Source organism: Pipistrellus hanaki, assembly GCF_964339955.1.
Source record: "Pipistrellus hanaki genome assembly, chromosome: 3".
In the NCBI taxonomy this organism is placed as follows: Eukaryota; Metazoa; Chordata; class Mammalia; order Chiroptera; family Vespertilionidae; genus Pipistrellus; species Pipistrellus hanaki.
Window position 1 is genome coordinate 76492192 of NC_140505.1, and position 27200 is coordinate 76519391.

Genomic DNA, 27200 nt, shown 5'->3' on the forward strand with positions numbered 1-27200 from the left:
TCTAAGAAGATATCAAGACTGGAGCTGAGGAAGTAGCTGAGAGATAAAAACTTGAGGAGAGTTAATATGGGAATGAGTGAGATAAGATCATCTAAGTGTAAAAGGAGAAGAGGTTAAGGAAAAAGCTCAAGGACTGGGCACTGAACTACATTCCACAGTTGGATGAAAGAGTAAGATCAGCAGCAGCAAAAAATAAAGGCTGTGAAGGAAACCAGAAGAAAGTCAAGAAAAACACATTTCAGAAACACATTTATTACATTAAATTCTACTAAAGATCAAGTAGGAAGGGGAGGTAAGTATACAATGGATCTGCCAGCAAGGTGCCCCTAGGAGGCCTTGACAAGAGCAGTTAAAGGGGTAATAGAAGCAAAGGTAAAATTGGAATAGACTGAAAAGTAAATAAAATTTGAGAAATTATAATAACATGAGTAGACAATTCTTGGTAATAAAAGTGAACAGTAGTAGAGTGTGAGAAAAGGGTCAGGGTGGTTTCCATTTCTTAAAACAATACATGACCGCATAATTAGATGCTGATGGGAGTGATCCTAGTAGAGAAGTTTTGCTCATTGAGAACATACTTAAGCCACAAAGTCCTTGCCAAGAAACAAGAGATAGATCCAGTAATTAGAATTAAATTACAATTTAACTATAGAGGACAATGAAAAAAAGTTCTTCGAAAAGAGAGGTAGAAGCATTTTAATAATGCCAATGCTTGAGAGATGGATGAACTTTAGTAGGTAGATACTTCAATAGGACTAAATGAATGCAATTAAATAACTACAAAGGTTTAGAAGCCTCCTAATAAAGCTCTATTACTTGTTAAGACTCAAAATTGAAGGCAAATTAAAATATTTTAAAATGGATTCTAGTTTCCAGTATAAGGTGTCACCCCCCTGAACACAATGAAAAAAGGTAAAAATAGCTAAACTAAAGCCAAAAAGTCTTCTTAGATCCATTAGAGAACCAAGGTCACAGGACAAACTGCCACCCCAAATACTGAAGAACCAGGCAAATACCACAGCTTCTCAGAAGAAAAAACCACCACTGTAGCCAGCGAAAGACAGAAAGGGAACTAAACAAATGGAACTACAAACAAAAATCTTTACACATGGAAGGAAGGACATTTGCCAATGTTAGATCCAATTAGGTGATAATATCCAAAATATATAAGAAACTCAATACAAATTAACAAACAAAAAAAACACAAAAAACCCACAATCTAATTAAAAAATAGATATACGAAAAGATGCTCAAGTCACTAATCATTAGAAAAATATAACTCAAAACCATAATGAGATATCACACCTATTATAAAGGCTATTATAAACAAGTGTTGTCAAGATTGTGGAGAAAAGAGAACCCTTGTGTGTTGCTGGTGGGAAAGCATACTGGTGCAACTACTGTGGAGAACAGTATGAGATAGGGGAATAAATGGTGATGGAGATGACTTGAGGTGAACACACAATGTACAGATGATGTATATAAACTGTACACCAAAAACCTATGTAATTTATTAGCCAATGTCACCCCAATAAATTCAATTAAAAAGCCCTATAAAAGAAAAGAAATATCTTAGAACCGAGCAATCTCACTTTTGTGTATTTATTCAAAGAACTATAAAACACTAATTAGAAAAAACATATGCATGCACCCTTATGTTCATTGCAGCATTATCTACAAAGCCAATATATGAAAGCCACCTAAGTGCCTATTAATAGTCAAATATTGGATAAGTATTATGTGGCAAATGTATTAACAGACACCAATCCACAGATTCAGGAGCTCAGAGAATATGAAACATGATAAATACCAAAATATTTGCACTTAGGTATATCATATTCAAACATCACAAAATAAAAAACAAAGAACAAATATCCTAAAAGAAGCCAGTGGTATCAATAGCGAAAGGAAGACCTTAGCTACAGAGAAATAAGGTTAAGAATTATATAGCCATTTCTTCAAAAACCATGCAAGAAAGAAGAGTAGAGTAAAATATTTAAAACACTGAAAGAAAAATCTTCCAATCTAGAATCTTATATCCAGCAAAATTATCCTTCAAAAGTGAAGGAATAAAAATTTTTCTCAAACAAAATTGGAGGAAATTTGCCCAGCCAGCATGGCTCAGTGGTTGGATGTTGACCTATGAACCAGAAGATCATGGTTCAGTTCCCAGAGTACATGCCCAGGTTGTGGGCACTATCCCCAGTCAGAGTGTGCATGAAGCAGCCAATAATTCTCTTCCATCATTGACGTTTCTCTCTGAAGTCAATAAAAATATTTATTTTTTTTTTAATGGAGGAAATTTGTCACTAGTAGACCCAGCTTGAAAGAAATACTAAAATAAATTCTCCAGAGAAAAGATCTGCATAATTTCTTTCTGGAAGGGCATCAGAAATTTTAAAAAGGGGGGGGGGGGGATAGAAAAAAACAAAACTTTATTTTTTTAAATTCTAAATTGATCGTATCACAGTTTGTTCAAAATGACATCAACAATATACCGGATAATTATAGCTTATGAAAAGTGAAGTAAAGGTCAGCAATGTTATAAGAAATGGGAGGAAGGATGTGGGAATACTCAGTTATAATGTCCTTGCACCACCCATGAAGAAATATGTTATTTGAAGGTGGATTAATTGTAAATGTATGTTGCAAACTCTAGTGCAACAACTAAAAAAAAATATCTTAGAAGTATAATGATATGCTGAGAGAAAATGGAATTCATAAAATGCTCAAAACCAAAAGAATAGAAGAAAAAAATAAATTTTAAAAGTATAAGGGCAATCAATAGAAAATATACATATTAACCTAGCTATAATAATAATCACTTTAAATGTAAATGGCTGAAACATCAATTTAAAGACAGAGACTATCAAGTGGATAAAAAAAAAACAAGAACCAACTATAGGTTGTCTATATGAAACCCACTTTAAATATAAGGATAAAGAGAGATTAAAAGTGAAGGGATGAAGAAAGTTACATTATGATAAAACTAATCAAAAGAAAGCTAGAATATCTATATTAATTTCAGGAAAAGCAAACTTCAGAACAAGGAAAAGTTATCAGACATAAAGAGAGGCACTGCATAATGAAGGGCTCAATTCTCTATGAATGCATAACAATCCTTAATAAGTATTTATTAACAACAGAGCCTTAAAATAGGTAAGACAAAAATAGAATTAAAATGAGAAGTAGATGAACCCACTATGTTACTTAAATACTTTAACACTGCTTTATCAGTAACTGACAGATCCAGGAGGTAGAAAATCAGAACAAACGTTTTGAACTGAGCAACACTATCAATCAACTGGATCTAATTGACATCTAAACAATATTTCATCTAATAACAATAAAATACAGCATCTCAAGCCCACATGGAACACTAATCAAGAGTAAGGACGATAAAACAAAAAAATTTAAAGAACAGAAATCATACAAAAGTATGCTCCTAGCAAAACAGAAATAAACCAAAACTCAGTAATAGACACCAAATATTGGCAGATACATGGAAAAGTTCAAAATCTTGGAGATTAAACAGCATACTTTTAAAGCACATTGGTAGAAAAAAAGTCTCATAAAAATTTTTTTAAAAAGAAAATGAAAATACAACTTATAATTCTGGCATGCAGCAAAATCAGTACTTTGAGAGAGCAAAATAAACCTAATAAAATAATGCAGGCAGAAGAAATAAAAATTAGAGCAGTGATCAATGAAACTGAAAACAGTAAGTAAATAAAAGTTAACAAAATAAAAATCTATTTGTTTTATCAATAAAAAAATTTTTTTAAATATATTTTATTGATTTTGTACAGAGAGGAAGGGAGAGAGATAGAGAGTTAGAAACATCAATGAGAGAGAGTCATCGATCAGCTGCCTCTTGCACACCCCCTACTGGGGATATGCCCGCAACCAAGGTACATGCCCTTGACCGGAATCGAACCCGGGACCCTTCAGTCCCCAAGCCGACGCTCTATCCATTGAGCCAAACCGGTCTTGGCTATTTTATCAATAAAATTGAAAAATCGCTAGCAGGGCCAACAACTAAAAGGAAACAAGATGCAAACAACTAATACCAGAAATGAAAGAGGTATCACTACTGATCCTGTGGACATTAAAAAGATAATATGGAATGTTATGAATAACTCTCTCCCCACAAATTTAATATCTTACATAAAATGGACCAACTCCTTAAAAGATATTACCTACCAAAACTTAACAAGAAAAAAATTGAATAGGCTTATACCTATTGAATAAACTGAATCAATAATAACTTTCCAAAAAGGAAGAATCAAGCCCAGATAGTCTCATCAAATATGTAATGAATTATAGCAAATATTTAATAAAATGATACTAATTCCCCACAGTCTCTTTCAGAATGTAAACAGAGGAAATAATTCTCAATCCATTCAATGAGGCCAGCTTAATATCAAAATCAGACAATGGCATTACAAGGAAAATTAAAGACCAATACCTCTCATTAAGACTAACATATCCTTGACAAAATATTAACATACCAAACCCAGTAATGAGTAAAATGACTGTACACCATGGCCAATTTTGATTACATGTATGCAAAGCTGATTCATTATTCAAAACTCCACTTTTATAACACATCACATCAACAGGCCAAAAAGAAAAATCATATGATTGTATCAATAGATTTAGAAAAACCATTTGGCAAAAGCCAGTATCAATTCAAGTTTTTTATTAAAAAAAAAAACTATTAAGTAACTAGAATCAGAGGGGGATTTCCTCAAGGTGATCAAGAATATCTACAAAGGAGAAACCAAGATGGCAGCATAAGTAAACACCTAAAATTGCTGCCTCACACAACCACTTCAAAACTTCAACTAAAAGACAAAAGAGACGTCATCCAGAATCACAGTAAGGCTGGGTGAGTGAAAATTCTACAACTAGAAGGAAAAAGAAAAGCACACCGAGATTCACAGGAGTTGCAGAAGTGCAGAGGTATGGAGGCACACGCGTGCGCACACACGGAAAGAGCCAGCAACGAAGTACACAGTTGTCTTTTTCAAGCATGAGAAAGACACAAGCTCCCAACTGCTCTGAACTCCACTTGCAGGGACCCAGACTCATATGGGGAGAAACTGGACTGTCTGGCACTGGGTGGAACTCAAGGGCAGCTTTCTCGCAGAGGTGCTTGCAGTGATTACCTAGGGACACTGAGACCCAGGGGCCTCGTAAGGCAAGGCTGAGGATCAGCCCTAGCTGTTTGCTCTGCTTTAATTCTCTGAGACCCTGCCCCACCCAAGCTGTGAGCAGAGACTTTTGCATATGAATGGCCTGGACCTTTGCAATCTAAAATTACCTAACAAACTCCAGCTGGGTCAAAGAGACACAGAACATACAAAAGGGCCAAGGCCCCAAAGCAGCTTGCATTGCTTCACAGTTGGGCTTCATCTGGGTACCTCCAAAACCCAAACAAGAGGAAGCTGCAGATCTCTCCATAGCTCCTGGTGCGTGGCACCAGAGGCTAAATTAACACCTCTTTAGAAATCCAAGAGCCAGTGTACCCAATAGTCAGAGTGGGACCAACCAGATTATAACTCTTCAGATCCATAAGGGACACACTCAGGAGGCAGACTCAGTGAGCACTAAAGCCCCACTAAAGCAAGTCCTGCCTGATAAGGGTGTCTCCAGCACAGAAGTTCTCCCATCGTAAACATAGCTGATTCTCACAGCCAGTTGGCCTGAAGGTCAATTCCTCCCGGTGATACCAACAACAATCACAATCAAGGCTTAACTACAAGACTGTGTACACAGCCTACAAAGGGGTCTACCAAGAGTGTCCACCTCAGGTAACTGGGAAGGCTGAGCCACTGGGCCCTATAGGACACCTAGCACACAAAGTCACTCTATCAATACAGGAAAGCAGCCAAAATGTGGAAACAAATAAACAGGTCACAAACGAAAGAAATGGGAGGAAAGCAAACTATTAAATATAGAGTTTAAAACCACGGTTATAAGGTTTTTCAAGAATTTCCTAGAAAAGGCTGATAAATTTAGTGAGATCGAGGATATGAAAAAGGACCAACTTGAAATTAAGCATACATTGACTGAAATAAAAAATAATATACAGAGATCCAATAGCCAACTAGAGAATCACAAGAATCAAGTCAAAGATTTGAAATACAAAGAAGCAAAAAACATCTAACTGGAAAAGCAAAAAGAAAAGGAATCCAAAAAATATGAAGATAGTATAAGAAGCCTCTGAGACAACTTCAAGCTTAGCAACAGCCGAATTATGGAGGTGCGAGAAGAAAGGAGAGAGCAAGATACTGAAAACCTACTTGAAGTAATAATGACAGGAAACCTCCCCACCTGGTGAAAGAAAGACTTACAAGTCCAGGAAGCACAGAGAACTCTCAAAAAAAGGAATCCACGCCGAACCAGTATGGCTCAGTGGATAGAGTTTGCGGATTGAAAAGTCCCAGATTAGATTCCAGTCAAGGGCATGTACCTTGATTGCGGACACATCCCCAGTAGGAAGTGTGCAAGAGGCAGCTGATCAATGACTCTTTCTCACTGATGTTCCTAACTCTCTATCCCTCTCTCTTCCTCTCTGTAAAAAAAAAAAAAAAATCAATATTTAAAAAAAAAAGAAAAAGAAATACAAATAGGACCACACCAAGACACATCATAATTAAAATGCTAAGAGCAGCCGAAACCGGTTTTGGCTCAGTGGTAGAGCATCGGTCTGCGGACTGAAAGGTCCCAGGTTCAATTCCGGTCAAGGGCATGTACTTTGGTTGTGGGCACATCCCGGCAGGGGGTGTGCAGGAGGCAGCTGGTCGATGTTTCTCTCTCATCGACGTTTCTGGCTCTCTCTCTCCCTTCCTCTCTGTAAAAAATCAATAAAATATATTTAAAAAATAAAATAAAATAAAATGCTAAGAGCAAAAGACAGAGAATATCAAAAGCAGCAAGAGAAAAGCAGTTAATTACCTACAAGGGAGTACCCATACCATTGTCAGCTGATTTCTCAACAGAAACCAGGCAGGCCAAAAGGGAGTGGCAAGAAATATTAAAAGTGATGAGTAGCAAGAACCTACAACCAAGATTATTTTACCCAGCAAAGCTATCATTCAGAATTGAAGGTCAGATAAAGAGCTTCACAGATTAGAAAAAGCTAAAGGAGTTCATCACCACCAAACCAGTATTATATGAAATGCTGAAAGGTATTCTTTAAGAGGAAGAAGAAAAAGGTAAAGATAAAAATTATGAACAAATACATATCAAGAAGTGAATCTAAAAATCAAGTGAATAAAAAATCTGATGAATAGAATAAATTGGCGAATATACCAGAATCAGGGGCATAGAAAGGGAGTGGGCTTACAATTTTCAGGGAGGGGGAAAGGGTGTGGTGGTGTGAAAGAGACTGGACAAAAATCATACACCTATTGATGAGGACAGTGGGGGTAAGTGGGAAAGGGCAGAGGATGGGGTGGGAACAGGGTGTTAGAGAGCTATTGGGGGGGGAGGAGAGGAACAACTGTAATAATCTGGACAAAAAAATTTTTTTTTTAAATCTACAAAAAACTATAGCTAACATCATACATATTGGCGAGACACTATATGCTTTCCTAATACAGGGATTAAGAGAAGAAGAAAAAATAAAACTGTGTTTGCAAATCCCTATGGAAAAAAAAAAAAAAAAAAAAAAATTTCCTGCAGTAAGTAATTGTGGCATGGTTGCAAAATATAGCTAATATCAATTATTTTTCTATATACTAACAATTGAAATTTAGAATTTAAAATGCACAGTTAACATTAGCACCCAAAAAATAAAGTAGGTATAAATCTAACAAAGTATGTACAAAGGTAGGTAGGTAGGTAGGTAGATATAGATAGAAAATGTTACAAAATGTTTATAAAAATATCAGATATGAATAAATGGATAGATATTCCATGTTAATAAGCCTAAATACTGTTAGATGTCAGTTCTTCTTAACTTGATCTTTAAATCCAATGCAACCCCAATTAAAGTCATTTTATAGAGACAAATTGTTTCCAAAAGCTACATGAAAAGCAAAAGACCCAGAACAGCCAGCACAATACTGAACAAAGTCATAGGACTCACACTACCCAACTTCAAGACTTACCAAAAAGCTACAGTATTCAAGACAGTGTGGTACTGTGGCCAATGGAACAAAATAAAAGCCCAGAAATAGACTCATACAAATATAGTCAACTAATCTTTGAAAAAGAAGCAAAGGAAATTCAAAGGAGAAAGAACAGTCTTTTCAACAAATGGTGTTAGAACTGGACACAAACACAATCATTCACTTTACACCTTTCAAAAAAGAATCATTAATTCAAAATGGATCACTGACCTAAATGTAAAAGTCAAAACTGTAAAACTTCCAGAAAATAAGATAGGAAAAAATCTAGGGGACTTAGGTTGGTTTGGTTTGGTGATTAAGTGGACTTCATCAAAATTTCAAACTGCTCTGTAACAGACACTACTAGCAGGAAAAATGAAAAGGCAAGCCACAGTTTATTTGCCAAACACTTATCTGGTAAAGGGCTGATATCCAAAGTATTTTTTTTAAAACCTGTTTAAAACACAACAAGAAGACAAATAATTGATTTTTAAATGGGCGAGTGAAGTGGACACCTTGCCAAAGATGTTATTTTTTTTTTAAAGGCATTGTATATTGCGAAGTTAAAGAAGCCAGTCTACAAAGGTTACATATCCAATTATATGACATTTTAGAAAAGCAAAACTAGAGACAGAAGATTTGTGGTTGTCATGGGTGGGGAGTGAGGGAAGGGATGGGTAGGTGGAGCACAAGCCATCTGTAGGCCAATGAGACTTCTATATGATACTGTAACTGACACAGTATTATGTACTTGGCAAAAGCCATATAATTGTATGACACAGAGTGAACCCAATGTAAACTATAAACTTGAATAATGATATACCAATACTAAGTTCATTATTTGTATCAAATGCACCACAGAAAAGCAAGATGTTAATAAGAGGAAAGTATGGGGACACCTGGTATTCATGTGTGACAGAACTCTGTACTTTCTGGTCTATTTTTCTGTAAAACTAAAACTTTTTTAAAAGTCTATTAAGAAATGCATACTAAGTAAAATATCCCTTTTATCTACTTTCAACACTGAGGTTCTACATGAAATTTTCCTGAAAATGTGCACTCTTTGAGGCAAAGATGTTTGGTACAAGAGAATTCTTTTAATTTGGCAGATCTTTTAAATGCCATCTTTATTTCTTACTGATTATATGCCCTTGGCAGTTTTTGTTGCCCTTGAACTTCAGTATCTTCACATGTAAAACAGAAAAATTCCCTTTCTCACAGGTCAACTGGATTAATTAGGTAAAATATTAGTAAAGCACCTAGCCAAAGGTCTAGAGTAGGCATGTTAAGTATCTGTTCCTTCCTTTCCCCCCCATTTACGCTAAAATTCTAATTCAGGTAAAGTAGCATATTTTCTACATATCAAACCAGTGTTTCTCAAACAAGGGCACTTGTACACTTAAGAGGTACACACAACTATTAAATAAAAAACTCATGTCTTCCTTCAACTTAAAATTTAGGAGAATAAAGTTAAATATTTAACTGGTAATTTAAAATTCTGTTATAGATTTTTACGCTGAGACCGGTTTGGCTCAATGGATAGAGCATCGGCTTGGGGACTGAAGGGACCCGGGTTCGATTCCGGTCAGCTGCCTCTTGCACACCCCCTACTGGGTATATGCCCGCAACCATGTACCTTGGTTGCGGGCATATACCCCGTAGGGGGTGTGCAAGAGGCAGCTGATCAATGACTCTCTCTCATTGATGTTTCTAGCTTTCTATCTCTCTCCCTTCCTCTCTGTACAAAATCAATAAAATATATTTAATAAATAAATAAATAAATAAATAAATAAATGAAATTAAAAAAATTCTGTTATAGATTTTTAATATATCTTACAAATTTTGTGACATACTGTGTTAGTACAGTTTTGGTAATATATTTTTAAAAAATTTCTTGAAATATTGTTTATTGCATGTAACATTATATTTAAAATCATTTTTCTTGAAATAAAAAAAAAAATGTTATGCGAAAACACCATTGCTAAAGCCGAGTACTTGTGCTATATTTCAAGGGGCAAGATAAAGCTATGCTTGCATTAAAACTTAAGCCCCAACCTAAGGCTTCTAGGACTACTTCCTTTGTCATCTTCTGCTGTTTGGTATAGATTCTATACTTTTCTACTAAAGCACTGCCTTTCATTTCTCATTTTAATTATTAGCAAATATAAGTTCATTTTCTTCTCAATGTCAATCACGTGTCAACAGTTTAGCTCCAGTGGGCCTGATTACTCTTAAATTAGCAAAAAAAAAACTGGGGGGGGGGGGGGAATAACATTATATATACAAAGGTCATTTAATATGGAATTTATTATTATTTGTGTCAGAATTCAGCAAATAAAAATAACTGAAAATTGCCAAGACCGGTTTGGCTCAGTGGATAGAGCGTCAGCCTGCGAACTGAAAGGTCCCGAGTTCAATTCCAGTCAAGGGCATGTACCTTGGTTGCTGGCACATCCCCAGTAGGGGGTGTGCAAGAGGCAGCTGATCAGTGATTCTCTCTCATCGATGTTTCTAACTCTCTATCCCTCTCTCTTCCTCTCTGTAAAAAATCAATAAAATATATATATATTTTTAAAAATAACTGAAATGGAGATAGTACTTTTTTTTACTATGATTTCTCAGGATCTTAGCCATTAGTTTGAGTCAATTTTCTTTTCCACTAAAAGGTGAATATTAGCCTTTGTATAAACATACTACTTGCCTAATTTTCAGAAAAACAAAATATTTTGTATATACCTATATAACTCTTTTACTCAACAGAATCTCAGCATGCATAAAATTAAGCACTGTAATCGGTAAATATGTAAGGATAAACAAAGTGGTTTTCCAGAGCCAAACACACGGTGAGCACACCTGTACTATCTTGATTTAGTGTCACATGTTAAGGAAAACAATGATAAAGTGATGTTCAAAGATTTATAAAACTTTTAAGGATCTCAAAACTATACCACATGAACAAGAGCAAGAAAATATAGGTGCTTGGGTGGTATGGACTAACGATGGACACCAAGGATGATATCCAACCCCCAAAGCAGCAGCCAATGATACATATCTCTGTGGAGAATGTCATGCAGAAAATGAAATAAAATCCAGCAATTCAATCAGATACAGAGGATGGAGATACAGAATAATGTACAAGAAAAGGACTAAAAGACTCATGGTTTCTGATGCTTGATGAAATGGAATTCTTTGCATTTGAATTTGCTATTAATGTAGTATAGCTTTTGATTAGTGTTATCTTTATGAAAACAACTCTTTATACACTATTTCATTTTAAAAATCAAAAAAGGAAGAAAATATAGGTGCTTAATATGTAGAAAAAAACAACAACTTGGCTTGGAATTGAGATATAACACAGTCATGTTAAAAGTCCTGTAGGCTGTCGTATTTGAAAAAATCAGACTTGCTCAGTGTTTTCCCAAAGTAGAATCTACATGAGAAGGAGGTAAAGTACAGGCAAGTACAGGTCTCTGAGCTTGCAGTCAAGAGACTTGAGCCCTCCAGACATTTTATTAATTTTGTGACATTAGAAATATATGTGATATTCTTGTTATCTTATATATAAAATGAGGGTGCTAAACTAGATTATTTCTAAATGATGCAGAAGCAAATTCTGGATCAACTTCTTAACATTAGACGATTCTGAACATGGAACAAGCTACCTTATTACGTAGCAAGTTCTCTTAGTAGTTCATATCATCATCATTTGCTCTACATAAGACAAAAGTAGAATAGATAGCATATAATATAGCAAACTATTTTTACTAAAAGCAAATGTCCAGGAGCTGGTGTTCTTATAAAAAGAATTAAAAGATAGGATGGAAGGTAATTGTGTTTAGCATGTTACCATCTACTGAGTAAATTAGTAATTTATTCTAGATAAAAACTAATAATTTTTACAGTTATGGACTGAATACTGCATTTTTCTTTGTTTCTGGATATACTAAATATGCTAACACTTAACTCATTAAATTAATTAATATTCTTTAAAGAATAATAGTATATCTTTCTTCTCTGAATGACTTTATCTACTAATCAATATTATTTCTTTTTTAAAAAATATTATTTCTTAACCCATAGTACAAAGATTCCCCTGAGTTACAGTGCTTAAGGGAATATTTACAAAACTTGAATTTCTCAAACCAAAGTAAAAATTAGTGCAGCTATTGTTTTCTAAGTTCAGGCATCGTTTAATAAAAATAGGCATTCACAGCAAACTGAAGCCAGGCAATAATTTCATGGAATACATACTCAACTTTCCATGAAAAGTACAATATTTTTAAAATGTTCAGAGTCTAAGAAATACTAAATTAAATATGGACCATAAACACTAAGAGAGCAAGGATAGGAGATGACCTGGAATAAACGAGGTCAAGAACACAAAGGGTAGACTGTGGATATATGTTTCGAAATGTACTCCAAAAGCATACAAAAACAAATTTGTGGTTTATCCATCTCTCTCCCCTGGGAGAGATCACTAGGAAAAATTATTTTTCGAATTCTATATTTCTGAAAATCCAAAGACATCTGTTATAGTTCACTTTATCATCAGGCATCACATTGAACATATTTTGAACATTTTTCTACCTATGCCATACCTTACCTCTGGAGTAGAGATCACTTTGGTCATAATTCCTGAAAACTCCGATGCGTACTTCAAATTCCCTAACATTTTACCGCAGTAACCTAATTACCTTAGATGTACATATTGGGGGAGGGAGGTACTTTAGAGCACCTATGTGCATATTTTTGGCAACAAAAATCTTTCACATTTTAGAACTAAATTAATATGAAGTCTGTTTAAAGGAAATAAAAAATATCTGAATAAAAAGAAAGCAAGAGATTGCTTAGGACATCTAAGCAACTGACATCTTGCTCAATTGTTTCAATATAGCTAAGTAAAATAAGATCTGTGCATATATTTACAATAAACTATAAACCATACTGCTTATGTCATATACATTTTTAAGACAGAGCTTATTAAAAAACTGTCTCCTCACTAAAGAACAAAACTGTACCTACAGTTAATACAATCAATGATTAAGCCTATGATCTTATACCTCAAAAATATAAAGGTAACCCATGTTCAACATTCTGCAATGTCTTTATTTTAAAGCTACTGATGGTGTAGAAAAAAACCCATGTAATAAAAACTAATTTATTTAAAACCCTCATTTCACCATTATTTTCACAATGTTTGAAGTTTCTGGTGCAAGATTTTTATTTAACCACTGACACATTACCCTTTCATACACATGTAGTTAATTTTTTTGTATTCAAGTAAAATACAGCATCCTGCTGAAATGTAGTCTGTATATTTTTTAATTGCTTTAACTCTAAAAAACAAACTTTTATTCACAGAATCCTTACTCATCTTTTCCAAACTTACCAGAAAGCTAAGAATTTTAACTTCCTTTCCCACCTCCCCAAATGCAGCAGCTATTCTAAATTATAATTTCCATTTCTAATTTTTTTAGAGTATATTTTTTAGAGTAATTTCTTTGAGAAGCCAAATTACTTCATTTGACCCAAAAGTTGTCATTAATTTAACTTTTATTTCTTGCCAAGGACCCACCCCATCATAATGTTTATTTTTAAGCTTTGGAGTCCAATTCTTATAAAGTTTTCTTCAAATCAAAAGAAAAATCGTCTTGCTTCTAGCACACTTTGCATTTTTTAGAAAAGGTAAATTGTTCCAGGGGATTCAATTAAGTTTAGGTAGCTATAAAAACCAGGATCATTAAAACCAATTTGTATTCTACTGGGTTAAAAGCAAGAGACTCTTAATATTTTACCTTCTTAAATTTTTCCAAAAAGATATATAATTATTTGCTCACGCAGAATACTAAAATATAAAACATTTTTCTTTTCCTATTAACAGCTCTTATAAATTAAGTAATCTCCAATCAGCCATTATTTTTAAATGTGTTTTTCTGTGTAGAGGAGCCGTCTTTTGCATGCTATTTTGTAAGATGTTATATTTTGATCAATTTTGCTTTTAGAAGATTTAATCATATTACTCCTAATATGTATAACTTTGACTCAAGAGTTTTCCTAGTTTGCAAAACTGACATTAAAAATGGCATTAAAGCTGAAACCGGTTTGGCTCAGTGGTAGAGTGCCGGTCTGTGGACTGAAAGGTCCCAGGTTCAATTCCTGTCGGGGGCATGTACCTTGGTTGCGGGCACATCCCCGGTAGGGAGTGTGCAAGAGGCAGCTAGTCGATGTTTCTCTCTCATCGACATTTCTAGCTCTCTATCTCTCTCCCTTCCTCTCTGTAAAAATATCAATAAAATATATATATATTTTTTTAAATGGCATTAAAAAAATCCAATTCTTGAAACAAAACTAAGATGAAGCAAATCATGAAAATGCAAAAACTGACTGAATAGATCACCTATTTCATAAATTTGGCAATGGATGACCTAACAACATCTTAACAGGTTAAGTACTGTTTTCTCAAAAAAGGTTAACATACAAAGGGTAATATATTAAGAAATACTTAGAGAAAGACACATAAAATTAAAATACACTTAAAAATACTGTTGTAGTTTTCAATTTCTACTCCTGAAACAAAAATAAGCCATTTATCGTAAGTGCATTTTTTTCAAGGAGAAAATATTTATTAGTTTTCAAATGATCACATAATACAAATATTACACAGTCATTCTAGAAAAAAATAGCTTATAATATTCATAAAATAAACACTGAAAAATGTAAGATTGCATATTGTGACACAAAATATGTAAAATCTGTAAGAAAAAATATTAAAATAAAAATTTAAATAAACAAATCAATTTACATTAATATACAAAAAGTTTCAGTTCTAAATAGCTTTTAGTGGCATGAGGTGAATAGAAATGCACTTACATTTCTTTTGTACACTTTAAGAAACAGAGCTAAAATTTAATCAAAGCATGAGATTAAGAGATTAAATCATGTTCATCTTTCAAAACTGAAACAAAAGGCTAATAATCTCACAGGCCATAAACTAGTTCAAAGAGTTCAACTAACTTAATTTCCAAGAAACCTCACTTTCAATTCCCCTAAGTTCTTTCTAAAATGTTGAGCAGTTATTTTTTTAAATTTATGTATTTGTAAAGACTTTCTTATTAACATTTAACAAAAACAAATCAAGCATAAAAAATTGTAATCATTTTGGAAATTCAGAGCTCTCTAAATAAATTTTAGTTTAAGTTGACCTTTTATACTTCAAGTGCTACACATACAAACATTTACTTATAAGCAATGAGGCAAATACAGGTCTCATAGATAGCCAAGAAAGACTGGGCAAATGTTTCTAGACTCCTAAAACATTTTAGAGACTTCCATATTAATAATTCTACACTTTCCATTCTTAAAATGTTTTACCAAATAAAACAAACTGATACCATCAGGTAACTTTTAAAAACTACTTCAATAGTTTTAACTGACCAGTTAAGAGATATCAAAAAGAGAAGTAGAAAAATTTTGATAACTATTTTGATCAATTAACTGGTAGTTGGATAATTATCTTGCAACACTACATGTACTACTACCTGCTTTGTTTCAGTATCATTCAAACTTTACTATGTCTTCAATGCAAAACAATTCCTCAAGTTTAACAAGTCTTTACTATTGATACTTTAGAAGGAGCAAAAGCTACTTTCATCTCAAAAGATGTCTCTTCTACTTTTATACTGATTTGACAAATGAAAATATGACTCAAGACCAGCAAAAGATAAGCTAAAGTGTAGCCTTAATTTTAAAAATAATTTGGGAGTATTTAAGAATTTCTAGCTTCTAGTTTATTTCTAGTTTCTTTCAGTGTCAGGGGAGAAAAAAAAAGTTTCACTAAAGTTTTTGGATCTCTCGTACTACAAAAAAAGGTTGCCTGCGTGATTTTAAGGTGATTTTTCAATCCCACAAATCTTTTAAGTGAAACAGATACAGAGAGCTGCTTTTAAAAGAAAGGAGTCTCTCATGCTTCCTCTATTTCAGTCTTCTGAATAGAAAGGAGTATTTTCATGGCCATGTAAAATCCAATCTGAAAAAATTTTTTCATTAATTGAGCCTTTCCACTTCCAGACCAAGAGTACACCAGAATAAATCTTAAAGTTTATAAATGACAAGATCAGGTGGCTCTCTCATCCTTGTGTCTTCTAGATATAGTGCATGGCTCCGTTCACCACTGCCTTCCAAACTGCAGGTGCTGCATGTGTGACAGATATCATCCATGAAGGCTCTGCTAGGAGAGTTCCTTGTGCTGAAGAAGTATGATGTTTACCAGTTGAAAGAAATCTGGGCAATTAGAGAACAAATAAACCAGTCTCCCATTATCAAGATACCTGGAGTCACAGAAGGAATCCACCAAGGAAAAAAAAAATTGCCAAAGGCACCAAGTTCACATTCTACCCATTGTAGATGATAAGAATTTCCTGGAATCAAATCCTACCCTTGGCATCAAAGAAACTAAGAGAAAACCATTTTAATGCCATGGGAAAAATTTAGGACAAGGTTTTTGTCACAAATAACCCTATCACTAGGGACTAGAAAACTACTTATGAATATATTTAACAAAGCCTTTCAGGGATATTATATCCTGAAACTTATATTCATTCATATTTATCTTATTAAAGAATGAAACCTAGATTTGACAGTAAAGTCATAACAGTACTATCATTTCATCTTCTAAAAGATCTAATTAATATGAAGTCCTAAAGTTTGAGGTAGGAAAAAGACCAAAACTTTCTCACTAACAGGGTTGAATAATACCTTGGACATCAGACTATGTAAGTTAGGTGAGTTCAGATGTCCAGTTTGCCCAAAGATGAAATACAGAAACGTCTTAATTACTGGAATATAAAAGAGCACTTAGAGGTTAACTAGTACCATCAAAAGCTAAAATGGCAAATATTCCCTTTTTCTGAAAGTCCTGTGGACTACAAAGTCATTCACTAAATCAAGTGCCCAAATTACCCACTGCTTTAATTAACTGGAGAGAAAATTAAATAAATTTTTGGTAGCTTTTTTGAATAGGCACTAGTTAACATTCTCAGAAAAACAGACTGCAGCCCCACCTAGTTCTAATATGAACCCAAGGAGTTTACCAGTAGAATTAAATGGGCAATGGAAGGACACTCCAATCTATAAATAAATAAATAAATTTCCAAGTAAATAATGGAAAGCACCCACTTGTTTATTATCCTTTCCCACTCTCTCCAGAAGCTGGATATTCTGCCTCCAAGGGTTCAGTGGAGAAAGTGGACCCCTGGCGTCAAAAGCTCTCCGTGGTCTTGGCTGTATCTGTGGCTCTAGGATCACTCCTTGCACCTCTGGTAGGAGAGAAGCACTGAAATAGAGAGCTGAATATAGATTTAAGAGAAAAATTCTTATTAAGAAATTACATTCTCTGGTCATTTGAGTTTGTAATGACTTATCCTCAGGATAAAAAGGAGCTACTTTTGTGCACTTTCTTTAGTGCCTTCTTAATGTGAATTTCAGAAGTCTGTCCCCACAAATGATTAATTCCTCAGTAACAATTAAGAAGGGACGGACCTATCTTGGTCTAAAACATAACACACTCACTTTGTGCCAAACCACTCAACTTCAAGTGGTGAAGACTGAATTGAAAAAAATGATAAATTTTGAATGGAAACAAGATCATAGTTCCCTAAATGGGACAGGGAAAGGCTCTCAGCCTCAGATATATTAAAGGAGGAGTCCCAGTTAATTCTTCTGTAAAAGAGAAGAAGATGGATTGAAAAGTAGAAGCAGAAAAATCAAGCATATGAACAGGAATACTAATAAACCTTGGGAACTGTTTAAGAAGGTGAATTTGTTCTTGGTTTTTAAGTCTTCAATAATTTAAACGACTACAGTCCCACATTATATAGCAATATAAAGCTAAACCTAAATTTTATCAAGCTATGACTACTGACACTGAAAAAGATTTATTCTTTAAGCACTCATATTTAAAAGTTAAAAGGCAGGATAGTGGACATAGGTAAAACAGACTAAAAGTCTTTTTAAAACATATGATCATTTGGTTTGAGGTCAAGTAGGACCAGGAAATAATCATTAATGTCTACAACGTAGAAATTAAAGCAGTAAGATATACCCAAATAATAGGTGATGATAAAGATACTGAAAATAGTATGCACTGTTATAGGAATAAGGTAAACAAGAGAAAGAAGTTCAAAGCATATAGCAACTGAACAAGGAAAAGCTGAAAGGAGGATAAGATAGGCAGACATGTATTTAAAGTTATAGGGACTGCAGGATAAATTTTAACAGTGGAAAACGGATCAACTATACTTTGTGGTATCGAGTGATACATCCCTATTAAATTTCAGACCTTATTCTAAATAGAAAGGTGCTGCATAATTCTGCTGTATGGAACATAGTTCACACTATCCTATTTCAGGGACACGGTATATTGTGGGATAAATTAAGAAAAAAAAAATACTATCAAGTAATCTCTCTCTCACACCAACTGGTTATCACAAGGGTTCCTTACCTGTTAGTGGAACGAGGATTATGCTCTCTTGTTCTATCAACCAACCAAAAAAGGTTGTAGTCTCAGCACTATGAAGGTAGCAACCAACCAAAGTTAATGTTTTAGTGCCTTCAACTTCCTCCTGGCTCTGCCAGCCAGTTTGGAAATATACGAATAGCTGAAAAGGAATGGTTATTCCATTACCTAACAACATTTGGACTAAATTTTTTTAAGCCTAAAGATGAAAGAACAAGCTAACACTTCTGCTTTAGGAATATATTGAATTCTGTACAAGTGAGAAATGAACATAGTTTGGACTAAGGAAAAAAAAAAACCTACAAATTTAAGCATCAAATCTATAATTTCCAAAAATTAAAGAAATTATGAAAAAAAGAAATCTAAAAAATGTCAAGGGGTAAAACAGCAAGAGGTATCAAATTAATAACTACAAAAATACTTTATGAGGCTTTGTGCCAACTATTTTTTTTTTTTCATTTTAAGTTCCCAATAGAGTTTAAGTCCTGAAGTCTTTTAGTTTTGAAGAAACTAAAGACTATATTTTTTGAGCAGTAGCTTAAAACAGTACTTTACAGTATATTCATATTGGAGAGCTATGTGAGGAATGACAAGAGGATAGGAATACAAATTAGATAAAGATCTGAATACTGAGTACCTCAAGAAATACAATCTAATTAGGTATTTTCAAGAATACAAAAATCCCACATAGATTAACAAAGTATTCCATAGCTGGAGTGCCTAGGGGATGGCTCTTTAACAGATGTGAAAGGCTTAAACTTAATACACCAGAGCTATCTTATTTATGTTTTCATTGTACCTATATGGAACAAGATGTGCTACATTAAAACTATTAAACAATCACCCTATAGTCTTTTCTAAATCAATTTCCATGACAAATCAATCCTTTTTGAATCTAATATTTCAATATAAACCAGGAAAATTATTCAATATTTCCAAACTAATGAGATCTTAAAATTTAACATTAAGATATAGTTAAAAAGATATTCTGAAATTATAAACAAAATGATTTTCCAAATTTTCCAGTTTTCCTTCAGTTCTTAAATGCTAATCAGCAGTAGCAATATATCTGAATGAAAATATAGGCAAAAAGGGAATGTTCCATTTTGAACAAAAAAATACTTTTTTTTTTTTTTAAGTTTACAGATTCCTTTCACTTTGAAAATAAAAACAACCCCCAAGAAATCATATCTTGCTCAAATTGATACTGGGCTAAGTCTACAATTTCTTTCAGTAGGAGCTCCAAACCTTTGATTATCATACCCTGCAAAATATATAAATTAAATATACTACAACAAAATAAATATCCTTAGGTTATGGGACTAGTGAGTTGGCTGGAGGTAGAGATCTACTTATAAACTTCTCTCAAGTTGGACCACTTTCAGGATACAACTTCTTTCTTTTGCCTGAAGTACCAAAACTTGTAGATTCTACATATTTATACTCAAAAATAAATGAGCAACAGATTTCCCTAAATAGACACTATTTTGAATCACTGAAGAGAGATGGTATCACTCTTGCTTTAGGAGTAAATACTATACGGAGACTGTGGGTTAATATTGTACCATTTATAAAGAAAATGTAAAGGCACTTTCAAGATGAGATCATTAATCAAAAGCGAAAGAACATCTTTTGTGAGATTTAATGGAGGGTCATAAAAATGACACAGCAGAACCTTACCTAATTCTATTTTAATAGATAGTATTCTTCTAAGTGATATTTCAAGAGGAAAAAGAGTAAATACTCTACACAGGACTCCACTAGAAAATAAATCCTAAACCAAAGCCAACAAAACCAGCAATGCTGAAACAGGTATTCCAGTATATCAATAAAACCATTTTAGCATTTCCCATAAATGCTTAAATTTTTATATTCAAATCAGAAGCAATAAACCTAAATAGTTTATGTATAAATCCACTCTAAGAAATTATCCTAAAATGTACAAACTAGATGATTTGCAATATTTGTTCTCAATATTAAACTATTAAATGAGCACATACTGCTAGTTTTAAACATCTCTCATATTGAAGAAAGAGGTAAAGCTACACCTAATCATTTTTAAGCAATGAAATAGAAGGTAACACATTTTTACAAAGATTATCATTTCTATCCACTTGTGCTATAACTAACTGATCTTAAGTTGAACTTGCTAACTTATAGATTTGCAGATTACTCATAAAACAAGACATTCTATGCTACATTGAAAGCATGATGGAATACTTTTTCCTATTCATCTTTTATCACTAATTTTACTGGTTCTAAGGCACATCTACAAAGAAAAAGAATTTCTCACAAATCCCTCCAAGTGTCCAGAACAGCCCAGCTGGCATTAAAAAGAAAATGAAAGCACATCCTTGATAGAGAGTGTGGTATCTGCAGCTCCTAGAAGAATTAGGTAAATTCAGAAATACTTTATAAGTAATAAAGCCTACTATCCAAGAAACAAAAAGAAAAATTTTGTCAAGTGGCTGATACCTGAAGTAGACACTGCAGAGTTCAACTTCCTAATCCTAAAGAAAACAAAAACTTATCAAAAATATTACTTTCATGGATCTCTTCTGGGGATCAGTTTTAGGATTAATTTTTAGTATGGTAAGCTGAAACTTCAAAGGTATTATCCTGGGATGATCCAAATTTTAGCTAAACTATGACACCCATTATAGATTTTCCAATGTTCTTTTTCCAGGTTTAAAATTAGTAAGGAAAAAAACAGCTATTGCCAAATTCAAATGTTCAATTTTAAAAATTGAGTGACATTGCCAAAAAGCAAACAAGCAAAACCCAACTTCCTTACAAGTTAGCAAAGGTACTGTATTGGCTCTAGAAGAAAAGAAGATTATTTCTAAACCACAACCTTATATATATTGTCAAATGGGATACACCTTAAAAACATCAAAATACAGATGAAAGTTAGAACTTTGTAAATGTAAAAATTTCTAGTTTTAACTAATTGTACACTTTATCTAATCAAATCAAGTCAAAATCATAGTGTGCATAGCATTATGAGGATACACACTACTTATTCATGGAAAGCAAGTTCCTAAAAGAGAAGAAAGTTATCACGAGAATAAAAAGCCCTATTATAAATGTTTTAAAAATTCAACATCTAACTAAATTCCAAGATTTTTTCAATATATATTTTTTCATCCTTTGGAAAACTATCCAAAAATGTTATTAGGATTCAAATTATTTCATTAGGTTTAAATGTCAAGTATTTGTTAAAAGACAGACAAAAGATAGCTAACCCAGCTGTGTCTTCATGTTAAAAGATAAAGAAGTAGAACAAATAAAAAAGAAATAACATGTAATATACATTTAAGAGTAAGTAATCCACTACAGAATAAAAGACAAAAACAAGGAAGTCAGCTTCAGGTTCTAGTTGCCTTTAAAAAGACAGCATCATGTTTAAGAAGACTAAACACAAAAATATTGTTTGTCACTGCCTCCCATGAATAAGAAAGGCCCAGGCCAAGTGGCTCAATTGGTGGGAGCATCACCCTGGACACCAAAAGACTGTGGGTTCGATTCCAAGTCAGGGCACATACCTAGGTTGCAGGTTTGACTGGTCTGGGTAAGTACAGGAGGCAACTGATCAATGTTTCTCTCTCCCTTCCTCTCTCTCTAGAATCAATAAAAATAGTCTTAAGTGAGGATTTTTTTTTTTTAAAAAAGGCTTCTATATTTAACAATAAAAAGAAAATCTTAATGAAAGTGAACTTAAGAAAAATCTCTAAATCACTGTGGCTAATTCTTTTCATTATTAATTCAGCTCTTTACTTCTCTAGCACCTTTTTTACCTGTTTTGCTAGTATGAAATATCTAGCTTTGTTTTTATGATGACCAGAATATAGTATATTGAAGTATAGATAAGGGAGGTGGAAAAAAGGAATCAACTTTCTACCACATTTTTAATTCCAGGATTTTTTGTGTTGTGCTACATTCTTAAGGGCATTCAGAAAAATATGAGTATAAAAAACTACAGAAAGAAAAAGATGTTTTATAAAATAGGCTATCTTTACATTAATTCCTTTCTTATCCATCTATGACAAGAAATATGATATACCAGTCAACAAAATGATGTTAAGGAAAGCAAGTTCCTAAATTCAAATTAAATTCAAAAGATCCTTATCAAGCAAGAATCATCAAGGGGCACTAAAATTAATGGGTGCAAGTATGTTGAGAAACAGGGTATTTACTTTATCTCAAGATTATCTCCCCATAAGACACTTACTATTTACAGAGAAAAAGAGGAACTTAACAGTATAGAAACGTGGCAGACTCCTTCTTAATAAATGATCATGATATCATCACCAATAACGGGACAAATGAATATTATATACCTCATTCTATAATGCACTGATAAGGACAAAACATCAATTCTGTAGTATCCATGCCAAAAAATGTATAATCTCAATCTGATTATGAAAGAACATCAGACACACAAATTGAGAGACATTCTAACTAGCTAGTCCTCCACAAATGACAAGGTCATGAAAGGCAGAGAATGAAGAACCAGCCCACATTGAAAAAGACTTAAGGTCACATGACAATTATGCACAAATAAGATCCTAGATTGAATCCTGGACCAGAAAAGGGTCATTAAGTAGAATATTTACAGATTAGTTAGTATTACTGATTTCTATATTTGTCTTATGGTTATATAAAATATGAACACAGGGAAAGCTAAATGAAGGTAATGGGAACTTTTTGTAGTATTTTGCAACTTTTTGGTAGGTCAAATTATTTTAAAATAAAGTTAGAGGGGTCCTGACCGGTTTGGCTCAGTGGATAGAGCATCAGCCCGCAGACTTAAGAGCCCCAGATTCGATTCCGGTCATGGGCATGTACCTTGGTTGCGGGCACATCCCCAGTGGGGGGCATGCAGGAGGCTGCTGATCGATGTTTCTCTTCCATTGATGTTTCTAAACTCTCTATCCCTCTCCTTTCCTCTCTGTAAAAAATTAATAAAATGTATTTTTTTTAAACTAATCTTAATGAAAATGAGAGTATCATATGCCATGTTCCATATTAATATCAGTAATCAGATGGGTGGTAATCTTGATTAATCTTATTTGGTAAATAGCTTTCTACACAGGGAACAGATTCAGAAGAAAGTATGTAAGAGATCAAGAGAAAATCTTGCCTACAAACTGAAAAACTGAATGTTTACATTAAACAACTATTATAGAAATTAAGTTTAGACTACAGAATGCATGTGATAGAATAGGTGGATTTAAAAAAAGGTCTTCAAATTTAATTTATCATGTGTGAATTTTCATTCTTGCATTATAAAAATGGAAGAAATCAAAATGTCTGTTCATTTGTTTCTTTAAAAATTTCCATAGGAAAAAAAGTTAAGTGCCATAAATATCCCTTCTTACATTTGCTTTTAACTAAAAATCAAATAATAAAATTCCCAAATAATTTACCTACACTTACAAAATCAGTACCAAATATTCATAACCTGTTTGATTTTTTAACATGAGCTTGGTATATGTCAAATATCATGCATTTCATATAAATACTGCCTCATTCAATCCTCACAATAACTCTACAACAGCATACAATATTTTTAATCATCAAAACTTTGCTGATAAGGTAACTAAGGCACGAAGTAGTGAAGTAACTCACCTAAGAACACTTAAGTTGTATATGTACAGCAGAAAATTTTTAGGAAGTTTATTTCCTGGACTCTGAGTTTTAACTAATGTTACACTTTTCTATTCATAATAGTCTTTATAACAAATATTCTCTTTTTTAAAATATTATAGAATGCTAAATACATTTTGCTTTAAGTAGAATTCTAAAATCCTTTCAATTTTTTTGTTATTGTTAATCCTCACCCGAGGATATTTTTCCACTGATTTATAGAAAGAGTGGAAGGGAAGGGAAAGATAGAGAAACATCGACTTGAGAGAGACACATTGGTTGGTTACCTCCCACACGGCCACTGCTCTAACCATTGAGCAACAGGCTAGGGCCCTTCAATTTCATTTAAACATAGATCACTCGACAGTTATTTGCTTTGCCATTTCTATCAAACTATGAAAGTTGACAAGACAATGAAACAAAGAAGTAAATTGTAGTAAACTCATTATCAGCAACATAAATATCTAGGAATAGACGTTTCTACTGAAAAGCCTATATCTAAAGTATATTGAAATAATTTGAAATCCCTCTCACATTTTAAGTACTAAAATTAAGATTCTAATTTCTAATTTACATAAACACAAACACGTGTGTGTGTGTGTGTGTGTGTGTGTGTGTGTGTGTATTTTTTTTTTTTTTTTAAGAGGCCCGGTGCATGAATTCGTGCATGGGTGGGTTCTAACCAGCATGGCCAGGTAGGGGGGACATGGGTGGTTAGCCGGCCTGCCTACTGTTCCAACTCCTGGCTGAGGTGGCAATTTGCATATTAGCCTTTTATTATTTAAAATACACACTGTGTTCAGATATCATAATAATCTGGCCACTCAGTGTAAATCTTAAAAAGGAAAATATTGCCAAAGAGAAAATGGTGAAAAAGTAGAATATCATCATTAAGTTAACTATTTAGGAAATATGATTTGAAATAAGAGATATATGAAGTTTAGTTAACATTGAATAGGCTATCATAAACCTTTGTAAAAGCCATAAAAATTTTTGGACTAAGACCTTGAACTACTATTAACACAAATTCTCAATTTAGCAAATAAGGAAATTTCATGTCACCATACCTCCACTATCAATGCAGCTCAGTGGTTGAGTGTCAACCCATGAACCGGGAGGTCATGGTTTGGGGCACATGCCCAGGGTTGTGGGCTCCATCCCCACTGTGGGTGTGTAGGAGGTAGCTGATCAGCGATTCCCTCTCATCACTGATGTTTCTATCTCTCCCTCTCCTTTCCCCTCTAAAATCAATTTTTAAAATATTTTAAAAATATAACATAAAACGTATGTATATTGTTCCACATGTTTAAATGCCACTCCTTTAATTTTATTCAAAAGTTAATACCAGATTATAGTATTTCTAAATAGAAAAAAAAAATTTTCTATTCTTTCTTCAAAACTTGAATCAAATCTCTGAAACTATCAAATGCAGTTAGTATTTTTAAATTCTGATTTCTGCAGTTTTATGGTGGTCATTCCTAAAAGAGCCAAAAATACCTTTCTTAACCTACCAACGTATGTTCAGAAACATTCCCAACAACCATTCTTTTCACCCCTTTCAAAAATCTTGTAGTCCCCAAAAGACTTTAATTTTTCTCCTCAGAATTTGACATCCCTTTTTGTACTTCCTTCTTTTTTCATTTCTCAAGTAGGTGTAACATAGGAAATGGATAAATGGGAGACAAGAATGTTCAATTGGCTCCTTTACTTTGTTAGCAACGTCAAGCTTTAACTCTAAAACATAAGAAACACAAAGTTAGTAAAATGTTCTATGTTAATGGTAGCCAAAGCACAAGACAAACTCTAATTAGCTACCCTATCTTTGAATGTTCACAAAGTCAACTAGCTTTGCTATCTCTGAATGTTTACAGGGTTAACTAGTTTTTTTTATCCTGTTTAGGAATTTCTCCCAGGAAAAAATACTAACTCGTGAAGTCTATCCCTAAGGTCAAAACCATTTTCAATGACAGGGCCAATTAAATGATGCTGCAAATATGTCAGTGCTATACTTCTCAAAATACGTTCTCTGGCAGATGGTTCACTTGGTATATACTCTCACATGACAACAATTACACTTTATTTCTAATATAAACCAAATAGTTATGAAAATAGGATAGTACAGCAAAAAAGGAACTGTTAGAGTAGAATAAATGTAGAGAGAGACAGGCTCAAATTGAAGACTGTCATCATTTAAGTGCATGACTAGAACATTTCTCATATATAAGTAGACTAACATTTCCAAAAATGTTCCAAGGAATACTGATTCTGCAGAACATTAATAGGTGTTACAGGATCAAAAGAGCTGAAGCTAATAAAAAAAAAACTGTCTTCTGCAGAATTTCTCAAGTCTTTAATAAACTGAAATGCAATGTCAACCTCCAAGATGAATATAACAAAAAGCATTCCCCCAAATTCTTCAGCTACAGAAGTAATTTTATTCACTTGATGAACTAACTAGTATTCCAAAAATCTCTAGTTTTGAAACTTTATATACTAGGTTTTAAAATCCAGCTCAATGAATTTTTAAAACTTAAAAACTGGGCACGAACTCATCTTAATTAAAAACTAATTAATTACACTTCCAAATGGGATTTGAGTATGAAGCATATGATCCTAAAGAAATTATTCTACCTAAAATAATGTTTGAAAAATTTTTAAAATCACTTGATTAGGGAAATGGTTCTGTTTTGGAGTATTAACAAACTGCTATATGGCATTACATTCTTGTACTGTTCCCCTACAACCATCAAAAAAGAGAGGAAGGTGAACTTTTCAACAACTTTTGTGTCTGTAAATTTAATAATTCTGAAGCATTTCTCAAATAATTAGATATAGGATAGTCCTAGCAGCCCTAAATTCAGCAAAAGAATCCCTGATGACTCCATTACATGCAATAAGTTCATTTTCTCTCATGCTTC

General features: G+C 33.4%; 1 protein-coding gene and 1 pseudogene across 6 annotated transcripts in view; one reads left to right on the forward strand and one right to left on the reverse strand.

The window, feature by feature from the left end:
- The window catches only part of TSC22D1 (TSC22 domain family member 1), a 132102-nt gene that overhangs the window by 82083 nt on the left and 22819 nt on the right, over positions 1-27200 (reverse strand). The window contains exons 2-3 of one of the 5 annotated variants that reach the window (XR_014794389.1): positions 17295-17434; positions 14722-16400 (exon numbers count right to left, since the gene is read on the reverse strand). The exons of 1 other annotated variant lie outside the window; for it this stretch is intronic. Coding sequence is in view for 1 of the 4 variants with exons in the window: in XM_084876539.1 (XP_084732665.1) it covers positions 16383-16400; positions 17295-17451 (175 nt within the window). In the remaining 3 variants the exon portion in view is untranslated. Of the gene's footprint in view, positions 1-14721; positions 16401-17294; positions 17465-18618; positions 18776-27200 lie in introns of those variants that run through there. 3 more of the 5 variants (XR_014794390.1, XM_084876539.1, XR_014794391.1) reach the window with 3 other exon arrangements.
- Positions 11120-11336, forward strand: LOC311618524 (DNA-directed RNA polymerases I, II, and III subunit RPABC4-like; annotated as a pseudogene). The gene has a single exon. The product of its transcript is annotated as a DNA-directed RNA polymerases I, II, and III subunit RPABC4-like (transcript).